The sequence below is a fragment of the Humulus lupulus genome, chromosome 2, assembly GCF_963169125.1.
Source record: "Humulus lupulus chromosome 2, drHumLupu1.1, whole genome shotgun sequence".
NCBI classification, from domain to species: Eukaryota; Viridiplantae; Streptophyta; class Magnoliopsida; order Rosales; family Cannabaceae; genus Humulus; species Humulus lupulus.
In genome coordinates, this window is record NC_084794.1 from 65,139,082 (window position 1) to 65,152,133 (window position 13,052).

Consider the following 13,052-nt stretch of genomic DNA (forward strand, 5'->3'; position numbering starts at 1 on the left):
GGAAGAGCTCCACAAATCGGGTCCACGTCATAGTGGCAACATCGTGGGATTGCTGGACCAAATCCCACCATATCCTGGCATCTTTCTTGAGTAAAGATGAGACGTAGGATATGCGGTCAGCATTATTGAGGTTCATGTGGGCTAGGATCGGCTCCACATTCCTTAGCCATTCTTCTGCTTCAAAGGGGTCCGTAGTCCCTTCGAAGTTCGGAGCGTGCTGCTTGCGGAACCTTTCGTACACCGGCTCCATATGCTGTACAGGATAAGGAGCGTAGTTCGTCATAGGCCATCCCCCATACGGACCAACTTGTTGGGGTGCTGGGGCCATTGGCTATGGCTGCGGCTGCGGCTGCGGCTGTGGCGGAGGCTGAGGCTGAGATTGAGCCTGTTGGCGTTGTTGCTGCAGAAGTTCCTCGACTTGCTGTCGCAGTCTGGCAATCTCTGCAGTGTTGTCAGCTGGCTGTGCCAGCGCGTTGCGGCGAGCAGTAACACGCACTCCCCTTCGGCGAACGGTAGGGACCGCATTGGTCGCTGGAACATCGTTGGAAGCGTTCCCGTTGGTGCGAGCAGATCTTCGGAGAGACATCGTAGCAGAGTTCTAACAGTTAAAAGAAACATGTTAGAACTTTTTCCCTATAGGCTCTAAGGAAAAAACTTATTCTAAAACAAACATATCTTGGACCTATTTATTATGACTTCTTATGAAAAATTATATAGGTCTTTATTTATTATTAGAGCGGGTTTCTATACTTAGAAAAACAAGTCATCTTTATTTTCTAAGTGTGTTTCTAATAATCCTATATGACTTAATTCTCAGGCTCGAAACTTATCTTTGTTCCAAAGTTAACCATATTGAGGGAGGGCTGGGATCAGTAAAATCGTTCCCACTACTAAGGCCCCCTAACTCTCAATAAGGAAACCAGGTTCATTGATTTGTATCCACCCTCACCGAACTCAGTCATTATTCATTTTATTTATTTATTATGATTGTAAAAAAAATCAAACTTACACATGATATTCAAATAGCATATTTATTCATTTGGAAAACAATTTCACTTATTACAATCATAACATAAAAGTAAATAAAACAAATAAAAACTACTAATCTAAAAATCGGGATCTTCTACATCCGATCCGTCATCTAACATATCATCATCTATAGCCTCATAGTCATCATTATCATGAGCATCAAAATGCCCTCTAGGAAGGTTTGTGAGAATCCTATTCTTTTGCTCCTTGGTGAATTGAAATTCAAATTTTGCGGTGAACCTAACTAAGAGGAAATAGTATCTCATTGCTAATGGTGATTCATCCTCATCATTCATTTCTTCCCATATTTCTTCTAAGGCTGCTATTACAGGATGGAAATCTTTAAACAACCTAATCACTAATACATATTGTTCTGTTGATCTTAGCATTATTTGTTTATCCTCTTGAAGGCCACCTATTGCTTGGTGAAACAAAAGCAACCTTCGAGTAATCCTTTCTAGGGCTCCTACGGTGTTTCTTGGCTCCCTTATTCTTTTTAAGGCCTTAATGGCTCGGATATCTTGGTAGGTTAAAGCTCCATTCATTTTTAACTGAAACATAAACACTAAAGTTGTTAGCTATACACATAGACAAAGTAACTTGTAACTTAAACACTTACTTGGCGGTCCGATTCGGAGCTTTGAGCATGTGTATCGAGGAGAACTTCATGCGAAGGAACCGTTTGCTCTGATACCAACTGTAATGACCCACTAATCTAGACTAATTGGACCATTATCGAAACTATACATAAAACTTACATTTTTACGAAAATACCATAATTTATTGAGTAACTTGAAAATAAGAGTTATTTACAAATAAACAGAATACTAAGAAGGATTTTGGGATCCCATTGTCTTTAAAACAAAACAAGATTTAAAATAAAAGACATTACATAATAATGCGGAAAATACACATAAAATCCATAAAAACATAAAAGGAGACTATATCCTCGAATCGAATAACGCTCGGCCCCTTGACTCCATTCATCATCGATACACATTCTCCAAGCGTCACGAATCTTTCCGCCTCTAAACTTATTTTCCTGCACATAAACAGAAAGGAGTGAGCCTAATGCCCAGTAAGGAAAATCTAACACAAAGTCACATACATAATTTCATAAGAAAACATAAAGACTTAACATAATACATATAACATACACTTATTATAATGGCCATTATTACTTGGGGTCCCATAGACTAAACAAGCATATGCCCATGGGATTAGTGGGGTCCTACTAGCTAAGTAGGTCATATGCCCATAACCCATTTGGGGTCTTGTTAGTCATATGGGTCATATGCCCAAGCTTACAAACATACACATATATCATAACACTTTTAATAACATAAAACATATAGATAACATAATCACATAACATGTTGATTCTAGCCTATTTCCTTACCAAAGTTACCGAGATTATGGACTGAGTTGGGATTTTTGGAAAACTCCTAAAACCATAAGAAAGAGTAAGTCTAAAGAAAGGAGATGAAATGAAAGAGATGGAAAGACTAAACCATAGAAAATCATACTTACCGACTTATATGCTTAAAAGCTTGGGTTCCCTAACCAAAATAAGAATAAGGTTAGGGGACTGAGTAGAAGGTTTTGAGAAAGGAAATAACATAAAAATACAGAAAAGAACTAGAGTTTTGGGTTTACCTCAAAGATTGCAAGATCAATCTAACCTTCACCGAAATACTATAGAACTCACTTCCCAAAGTGTTTGATAAGCTTATGATGTTTAAGCTTATAGTTTTTCCCCAAACCAAGTGTTTACACTCTCACACTCACTTAACACTAGCAGCCTCTGAACTTAGAGCAAATGGTGAATAATGGCTGGGTACTAGGTCCTATTTATAGAGTTTGGGAATGAAAATATCTTGATTTTACTTGAATAAAAATAATGGCTTTTTAGGTGAAAATCATTTGAATAATCGTTCAGCAGAGGCTGAAGACTCGTTCAGAAGATGCTGGACTGTTGAAGGAGTTTGAATGGCTGAAGGGAAAAGAATTCAAATGTATTTGAAAACATGCTGGTGGAGGCGATATATCGCCCCCTATAGGCGATATATCGCCTGGACCTTTGTTCCCGAGGCGACCGTGCATCGATTCGTGTTTTCCGTATCTACGTGCTGCGATATATCGCCCCCTATAGCTGCGATATATCGGCATACGCTGAATATTTAAACACGAATTTACACATTTTTAGCTGAGTTTGAATGGAGTAAACAGCCTTGACTAAGCCCTCAACGTGCTCAAAGCTGCTGACTGACCCTATACATTCAAACTTTTACCCTTATTTAATTTAATCCTCAAAAATACTTAATCCTTAATTACCATTCAAAACATGTGCTTAAAATCCTATTGGTTGATGTCTAAACCTTATAATATAATAATATAATCCTTAATATCAGACACATTAATCAAACCTTAGGTTATACTTAATATTCTTAAACTATAGGTTAAACTTAGAAAATCTATAAGTACTACTATGAGTGTCCAAATAACTCCCGGTCTGAACCAAAAATCCAAAGTAACAATGATAACACTAAACATACTATAATACTACTAAACAATTAGCTAAGTAAAGTTCTTGGACTCTACAATGACATTGCATAATATTCAGACCACGTTTCAGATTATGCATTAACAGGAGCAATTTACAAGGCTCATTAGACTCTTGTATATTATGATTTGTACTACTAATGACTCAGAAGGCTGACTCTCATAAATTGTTATTGTACTTCAATTGAGCTACCATCATAGAGAATAAACCTTTATAGCTCAATTTTATGAGTATGAGTTATCCATATGAATTACGAATGCAACCACATGCAACTTAAACCAACATAAGGCTAGTTCAAGTGCAACCCAATGCAACATCTAATGTGAGTTATCCTTATGAATTAAGAATGCAACCACATGCAACTGAGAGCAACACATGGCTGGACCAAGTGCAACCAACTGCAACCCACTGCAACTTACTGCAACTCCTAATATGAGTTATCCATATGAATTACGAATGCAACCACATGCAACCTAAACCAACATAAGGCTAGTCCAAGTGCAACCCAAGGCAACTTCTAATGTGAGTTATCCTTATGAATTATGAATGCAACCACATGCAACCGAGAGCGACACATGGATAGTGCAACTGCAACCCACTGCAACTAACTACAACTCCTAATATGAGTTATCCAAATGAATTACGAATGCAACCACATGCAACCTAAAGCAATGCATGGCTAGTCCATGTGCAACCCACTGCAACTCATTGCAACTCCTACTGTGAGTTTTCCATATGAATTACGAATGCAACCACATGCAACCTAAACCAACACATAGAAAGCTTGAGTTACCTCTATGCAACCGAATGCAACTAAATGCAATTCTTAATGCAACCTAAAGTAACCCACATGCAATTACAAATGGAATCTTACATACAAGCCCAATGCAACCATCTGCAACCTTATATACACGCTCATTGAAACTGATGCAAGCGTAACATACCCTAATGCAACCCAATGCATATTCAAATGTAACTCAATGCAATATTGTACTTGTTGCAGCAAAAGTTGCACATGTTTCAAAATTGGTTGAAACATACATTGAAGAGGTTTCATACATTTGCTCTAATTTTGCATCTTAAATGAAACCTCAAATGCAAGCCTATTTGAACCTAATGTAGCCAATTTTGCTATCTTAAATGCAAACCCACTGCAACCTATTGCAACCTCAATTACAAAGTCATTGTAACTCCCTTCAACATCAAACACATACCCAATATAACAAAATGCAACTTAATGCAACCATCAACAACCTCAGATGTATTGTAATCTTTAAATTTCTTATTTGCAAATTGATCAAATATCTTAAGCAACTCAGTAAAACATAAAGAAAGTGATCCAAAACAATTGTCTAGATCTACGAAATCAACAATGCATATTGATTTGTATCATCTTAGTTTTGTACCAAAACAATTTCTTTGTTTTTTTTTAAAAAATAAAGCAATAATGAATGAATATGTATCAGTCTTCGATTTTTATTCTAGGATGCAGTTAGTATCTAATTCCTTATTGGACGGTTTCTGCAAGTCTTTCTATTATGTCCATATTGACCACAACTTTCGCATTTGTTTTGCTTTTTTGGTTTTTTGTTTTTCTCCCATGCAGCTTTGCATCTTCTTTTCTTTGGTCTGCCTACCCTTATTCTTCCTTCTGGAGGGTGTACTTTCACAACTTTGATATGTTCAGGTATTTCCCAAGTGTCTTCATTGCCAATTGGGTATACAATTTCTTGATAGGTTGCAACCATGGCTTCCTTGCTATAATATGGAGAACAATATTGATATGGGTCTTGATTCATTTATTTAAGAATAGCAATTGCGTGGGCACAAGGAAGTTGATCCATCTGAAACCTGTTGAATCAATTATGTATTTCATTAAATGAATTTCATTATGCAACCATATTAAATCTTTAAGTAACCAATTGAGTTATGTATCTAAACCTGTTGCATGTGCAAGTTCTTGAGTTGAGATCAACTATTGATTTCTTGACATAATCACGAACTTCGTACAAAATATGATTTGTTGGGTGCACCTATTTTTTTCCCAATGTAACATTGTTATTGTTGTATGTGTAGTCAAATAAGAACTACAAATAAAAAAATGTATCTGGAATTTAAAGTAATACCGTCAACTTCAATGAGTAGATCTAGTTGTCATTCAAGATCCCTTCATGCTTCTCAGTCAACTTGGTGGAGGTTGCATTTGCTATCTTCCTATTAGTCCAACTCCATTGTTGAACCAAACCTCGTAAACCCTCTAGCATTGTACAAATTGGTAGCTCTCTTACTACTACGATTGCAGAATTCAAGGATTCGGCAATGTTCGATGTCATGTTTGAGTATCTATTGTGTGGTGAGTGAACTCTTGCCCATCTGTTGTAGCCAATATTTTGTAGGTAAGGTTGTAGCCTATTGCCAATCATATCAAGTTCTCTCATGTGGTACTCAAACTTTTTGACAGTGTATGCATTTGCAGCTGCGAAAAATGTATCCTTGAACTTTTTTGAGTTCTTTTTGAACTTGCTTTTCATGTTTTTTAGCAGATGGAAGGTGCAAGCCCCATGTGGTACTTCTGGGTACACTGTGTTGGTTGCTTTTATGATGCTTTCATGTCGATCAGATACAATGCTCATGCATTCTCTTACACCATAAGCTTTCTTGATATTCTCAAAGAACCACTCCCAAGAATCATCATTCTCTGAATCAACTACACAAAATGCTAGGGGGAAGATTCTACCTTCTGCATCTTGAGTGGCTGCAACCAGTAATGTCCCTCCATATGTTGATTTTAAAAAAGTCCCATCAACTATTACAACAGGTACGCAATAGTTCCAGCCTTTAATTGAAGCATTCAATGCTACAAAAGCATATAAAAACTTGCCATCTTCATCTGCTTTTAGTTCAATATATGATCCTATATTTGTGTGATGCAACATATACAAATAACTAGGCAATTCTGCATAAGATTCACTTTTTCAATAGCTTTTTCTCTAGACCTCCAAGCTTTGCTGTATTTGACTTGCACTTCATGATCATGTTTCAAGTCCCTAACAATAACTGTAGCTGTGTACTTTGTTTTGATGTCTGTGAACTTGTGCTTGATCATATCTGCAATGATTGTCGAGGTTGCCTGACGTTGGTTTTTTAATCTTATTTCCAATGCACATGTGTGAATGTGGCTAAACCTTCTAATTATGAATTGATTTGTGTTTCCATTCCTTGAAGCTCGTAACATCCACTTGCAATTTTTGTCAAGGCAAGCAACAACATACTCCTTTTTGCAAGACTTTTGCACACAATATTGGAAATGATTGCTGATTGCATAGTGGCTCAATACTGTCTTCAAAGTATCTTTGTCTTTGTAGATTTGAGACAAAGAAATCTCTTGGTGGTGCTTGTTGTTGATTACCAAATCTTCATCAATGTCAATCACTTCTTCTTCATCATTTCTTTTGTCTAGCATTTCTATAATTTGGTTGGAGACCGAGTTTGCATAATCAATAAAGCCTACAACTTCTTTGGCACCACAATCAAGAACTAGTTCATCATCTGAATTTGATGCCTCTCCTTCTGCTTGTGCAACTTCATCATACAGTTGATTATGTGTTGTTGTACTCCTATTTGAGAAGAATGATTGCCTAATTGAATTGATCTCAGTTGTGAGGCACAATGGATATTTTGTTAAATCTGTTTCCTTTTTCTTCAAGTCCATGTAGAACATCAATTGCGAATCATCAACAATTTTGAAAGTAGGGTTTCCTTCTCTAACTTGATACTCGATTTTTAAAACTGTTGATTCTGGTTGCAACTTCAACTGTTCACATATTATTCCAACCAAGTTGTTGTAGGTGCAACTATTTGGAATGAGTAAACCACAAACTTCAAAGTTGATATAGTTTCTTCTGTTTTCATCCCATTGCCCACTGTGTTGGATTACAATTGCAATGCTATCCATTTCTTGCAACAAAATTAACCTAATAAACGAGAAATGAAGTGCATATTCTTTTTTATTATTATGGTAAAGAACCCAAAACAATATCCTAAGAATCCTAAAGCATTTTCAAAGGAATTCACTGCAATCTCAGCTTCAAGCCCATGCAACCTACTATAGCTCTATCTAACCATGGACTGCAATTTCAAATGTAACACAACAAACCACTTCAACTACATTAACCTCATTATTAGCAAATTATAAAACAAATATATAAAACCAAATGCAAAATATATCACCTTAAGTCTACTGCAACCCCATAAAGACTAAATGCAAGGTCGACCCCAATGCAAGCCCAATTCAACTTAAAATGCAAAACCCAATACAACTTAAAGCAACACAACAACTAATGCAACCAAATGCAACATATAGCAACCTAAAATGCAACCTCATGCAACCGAAAGCAACACATGGCTAGTCCAAGTGTAACCCACTGCAACTCCTAATGCGAGTTATCCAACTGAATTACGAATGCAACCACATGCAACCGAAAGCAACACATGGCTAGTCCAAGTGCAACCTACTGCAACTCCTAATGCGAGTTATCCAAATGAAATATGAATGCAACCTCATGCAACCGAAAGCAACATATGGCTAGTCCAAGTGCAACCCACTGCAACTCCTAATGCGAGTTATCCAACTGAATTACGAATGCAACCACATGCAACCGAAAGCAACACATGGCTAGTCCAAGTGCAACCTACTGCAACTCCTAATGCGAGTTATCCAAATGAAATATGAATGCAACCTCATGCAACCTAAAGCAACACATGGCTAGTCCAAGTGCAACCCACTGCAACTCCTAATGTCAGTTATCCAAATGAATTATGAATGCAACCTCATGCAACCGAAAGCAACACATGGCTAGTCCAAGTGCAACCCATTACAACTCCTAATGTGAGTTATCCAACTGAATTACGAATGCAACCACATGCAACCGAAAGCAACACATGGCTAGTCCAAGTGCAACCCATTGCAACTCCTAATGCCAATTATCCGAATGAAATATGAATGCAACCTAAAGCAACACATGGCTAGTCCAAGTGCAACCCACTGCAACTCCTAATGTCAATTATCCAAATGAATTACGAATGCAACCACGTGCAACCGAAAGCAACACATGGCAAGTACAAGTGCAACCGACTGCAACTCCTAATGCGAGTTATCCAAACGAAATATGAATGCAACCTCATGCAACCTAAAGCAACACATGGAAAGTCCAAGCGCAACCCATTGCAACTCCTAATGCCAATTATCCAAATGAAATATGAATGCAACCTCATGCAACCTAAAGCAACACATGGAAAGTCCAAGCGCAACCCATTGCAACTCCTAATGCCAGTTATCCAAATGAATTATGAATGCAACCACATGCAACCAAAAGCAACACATGGCAAGTACAAGTGCAACCTACTGCAACTCCTAATGCGAGTTATCCAAATGAAATATTAATGCAACCTCATGCAACCTAAAGCAACACATGGAAGTCCAAGCGCAACCCATTGCAACTCCTAATGCCAGTTATCCAAATGAATTATGAATGCAACCACATGCAACCGAAAGCAACACATGGCAAGTCCAAGTGCAACCTACTGCAACTCCTAATGCGAGTTATCCAAATGAAATATGAATGAAACCTCATGCAACCTAAAGCAACACATGGAAAGTCCAAGCGCAATCCATTGCAACTCCTAATGCGAGTTATCCAAATAAATTATGAATGCAACCACGTGCAACCGAAAGCAACAAATGGCTAGTCCAAGTGCAATGGGTTGCATTCAACACATAGGAATTAAGTGCAATCTCAAATGCAACTTATAGCAACCAAATGCAACTTATAGCAACCAAATGCAAATTATAAAACAACCCTATTATTTACAAATTATAAAATAGCCCCATGCAACCAAATGCAACATATAGCAACTTAAAAAACTAATTATTCAAAATTAATCATGTTAAGCAACATACCTTTGCTGACTGAGACTTAATGCCACCTAGATTTGATGGATCTTTTGTATTTTTAATTGGCATTTACAGGATTGAACAAGTGTGATTATCTTGTTGATTTGGATATGATGGGAGCAATTTCTAATTGCAAATAGAGCTCACATTGTGTTGTTGCCTCGAATGAAGATGGAACTGTATAATTGAAATAGAAACTCTAAGAATATATAAATAATAAATAGAGTTCTTTGCAACTTAATTCAACTTTCAACATTCTTATATGCAACTTACCTTTTGCTGAAACAATATTTTAGTTGATTAAAATTCACCACTATATTCTAAACAACCATTAGCAACTAAATGCAACCTGAAATGTAAAAAAAAAAAGACATATCAGTAAGAACAGAGCATCATAACTTCCAATTAATCAAAACAAAGAAGAAAATATAGCTTTCTAACATAGTGCAACCCAAAAATGCAACAACTAAGTAAAACCCACAAACTTTCAAAAGAAATTACATCTGAATTCAAGTGAGATTCTGACATTAATAAAGAACAATTAATTTTGGTTGCTCAAATTTTATTGAATAACAATATAGTACCTATAAATGGATTGTAGCACCTCCTAAATTTTGATATTAGATCATTTTTGCGACTTTCTTTGTAGAATCTGAAATGAAAAATTGAACCATTAAAGAGATTATAAAAAGTTAATAAAAATTAAAAAAGAAAAGAAAAACTAAAACAAAATTAAATTAAAGATTACAGAATACCCATTGTTTCTCATATTGATTGATTTGTGCAATTTCAGTTCTCTTCAGCTGCTCTGGCTGGAATACCCGTGGTTGCTATGGAGGAGAATACCCATGGTTGCTGTGGAGGAGAGCTTTGGTCTCGGCTGGAGTAGAGGAGCAGAATCACGTTTGGTATTAGATCTCAGATTTTGTTGATTTTTTTTTTAAAATTCCAATTTGAATTTGGTTGCTATGGTGATTTAGATTTGACGGAGCAATTTGTTGTTGAAGATCGAAGCTCAAGTTTCTGCAAATATCAGTTGTCGTCTTTGAGAAAAGGAAGTCGTATTTTTGAATTAAAAATTTTAGATTATGAATATAAGCAGTAATTATTAAAACACCGTAAAAATGAATTAAACTTTTTTATATTTCTGTATTTATAAAAAAATCCCTTATTTAAAAGCCCTAAATGATATTAAAGAAGGGAATCGTGAAATACATTCAGAACCAGCCGAAATAAAGAGATAAGAACAACTTGAACCCAAACCAGACGAACCAACAAGAACCCAAGACGAAGAACAACTTGAATCCCCCAGACCAGACTAAGAACACCCTAATCACGTCTAAAAGAAGTGAATATGATAGACATGGAAGAGAAGAGTGGGGCCTAATCACGTGTAGAAGAAAAAAAGAAGATGAATATCAGTAAGTTATTTTCTTTCTGTTTTTTTTTTTTGCACAAAAAAGGAAGATGAAAAAGAAAGGTGGTATCCAATGTCTTTTATTGCATTATTTAATGCTACTTGCTGGTGGGTAGTTTTGGCATGTGAAAGGGAAATGAAGCTGTTAACACTTCAGACAAATTCCAGTGGGAAAGAATTGTCCTTACACCATAATCAAATAATTAAATTATAAACATCTCTTAGACATTTCATCAAATACATCACAAAAAAATTTCAATATTTAAGAATAAAATTGAACAGAGTACCATCATTTAAAGACATTTTGGAAATTTCAAGTTTCAACATTAAACATAAACCAAGCAGTCCAAGAAGTCACACGATGCTTGATACAACAATATTTGGAATTACAAAACACACTCACCCGATGCTTGACACAAGCTCTGAATCGTCTTCCTGGGTTCTTCAATGTTCAAGAAGTCCTAATCACTGTTAACATTGGTGGTTCATAATAGCACAACAAACCTTCCATCCACGGAGCTTCAAGATTGCAATCTCCTTCTCCGGCAACGACTTCTGCTCCATAATTTCATCTTCAGGTTCTTATTCCGATTTATGCTCGACACTTGGCAGACGAGGTTTGGGGCTCTTCGTTTGGAGTTCTGGAAGATTGCCTGGTTCGGGGTGGGATGCTGGAATTTTTTGGGGACAATGGTGTTCGTCGGGGACGATGTAGTTCTAAATTGTTGGGGTTAGGGCTTTTTTTTATAAGGGAGTTTTTAAAAAATATGGTATTTTAGGGAGTTAAACTTTATTTAATTTGTATGAGAAAATTTAATCAACAAAAACTTAGTTTAAGGGAAAACTAATCCCATATTAGAAATCAAAATTAATAAAAAAAAAGTCATCAAAAGGAGGGGTACTATGGTAATTAACATAGCCAAAACTCCTTCAGCCAAGCCACATCTTCTCTTTCATTTTTCCCTAGCCGCCTCACCATCTCCACCATAGCCAAAACTCCTCCACTCTCCACTCGGCTGCCTTACCATCTCCACCATCATCTCCGGCCACCCACCCTCACCACCTGCCAAGAACACCCCAGCCGCACCTCCGTGAAACCTAGCTACTCCTCCACTCGGCTGCCTCACCATCTCCACCATCTTCTCCAACCACTTACCCTCACCACCTGCCAAGAACACCCCAGCCGCACCTCCGTGAAACCCATTCACCCTCACCAGCTTAGGCGCGCACCTCCGTGAAACCTAGCCAAGAACACCCTCGCCACACCATCGACGACACACAACCTCAATCCGTGCATCTCTGCGCAATTCCATTCACGAGCCCCCAAATCCAAAATGACGGGGATAGGCTGAGGTGAGGGATGTGCTGGTGGTGGTCGGGGGCGAGGAAGAAGGGTGGTGCCTAGGCTGAGTGCGATTTGTGGTGCTCGGAGCTGCGCAAAACGATGGGGATGCCTGGGTTTGCGACAGGGTTTTGCGCGTAGGGGATGGGGGTTTCTGGTGGTGGTCGGAGGCGAGGGAGGAGGTTGGTTCATGGTAAGATCTGTTTTTTTTCTTTTCTGTCTTCAGATATGTGGTAACTGGTTACCTTCACATTCTTTGTTTGTATATTTCAGGAGGTAATTGGTTACCTTCACATTCTGATGTTTGTGTATATTTATGGGTTCTATATGGTAACTGGTTACCTAGGTTACTAAATCATACTTACTCTTCTTTTATTTTCCTTCAAATGTGATGTTTCTTTTCATTTCTAATGAGTGACTCGTCACCCCTCTTATGATAACTGGTTACCCCTCTTATGACAGTAAGTTAATAATATCACTGTAATTGGTCACCTCTCCTGATACATGTTATTTAACCTCCAAGACTATTTTTTTACATAAATATGAAAAATCAAACAAGTAACTGGTTACCCTGGATAAATTATTTAAGCTAGCTGTATGATTTTTGTTTTACATAACTTTGAAAAATCAATTAAGTAACTGGTTACCTTATCCATGTTTTGAAAAAAAAAACGTATAACCTAAAAAAAAGGAAAAAAATATTTACAATAAATAAAAAAAATAATAAACACAATTCATATTACAAAAT

The 13,052-nt window shown here is 37.1% G+C and overlaps 1 protein-coding gene across 1 annotated transcript; it reads right to left on the minus strand.

The window, feature by feature from the left end:
• Window positions 1-5,739: 5,739 nt before the first annotated feature.
• LOC133814353 (uncharacterized) lies at window positions 5,740-7,547 on the minus strand. The gene is made up of 2 exons (XM_062247323.1): window positions 6,533-7,547; window positions 5,740-6,449 (listed from the first exon to the last, which is right to left on the minus strand). Exons 1-2 carry the CDS (start codon window positions 7,545-7,547, stop codon window positions 5,740-5,742), a joined length of 1,725 nt encoding a protein of 574 aa, XP_062103307.1.
• Between the last annotated feature and the right edge of the window lie 5,505 nt (window positions 7,548-13,052).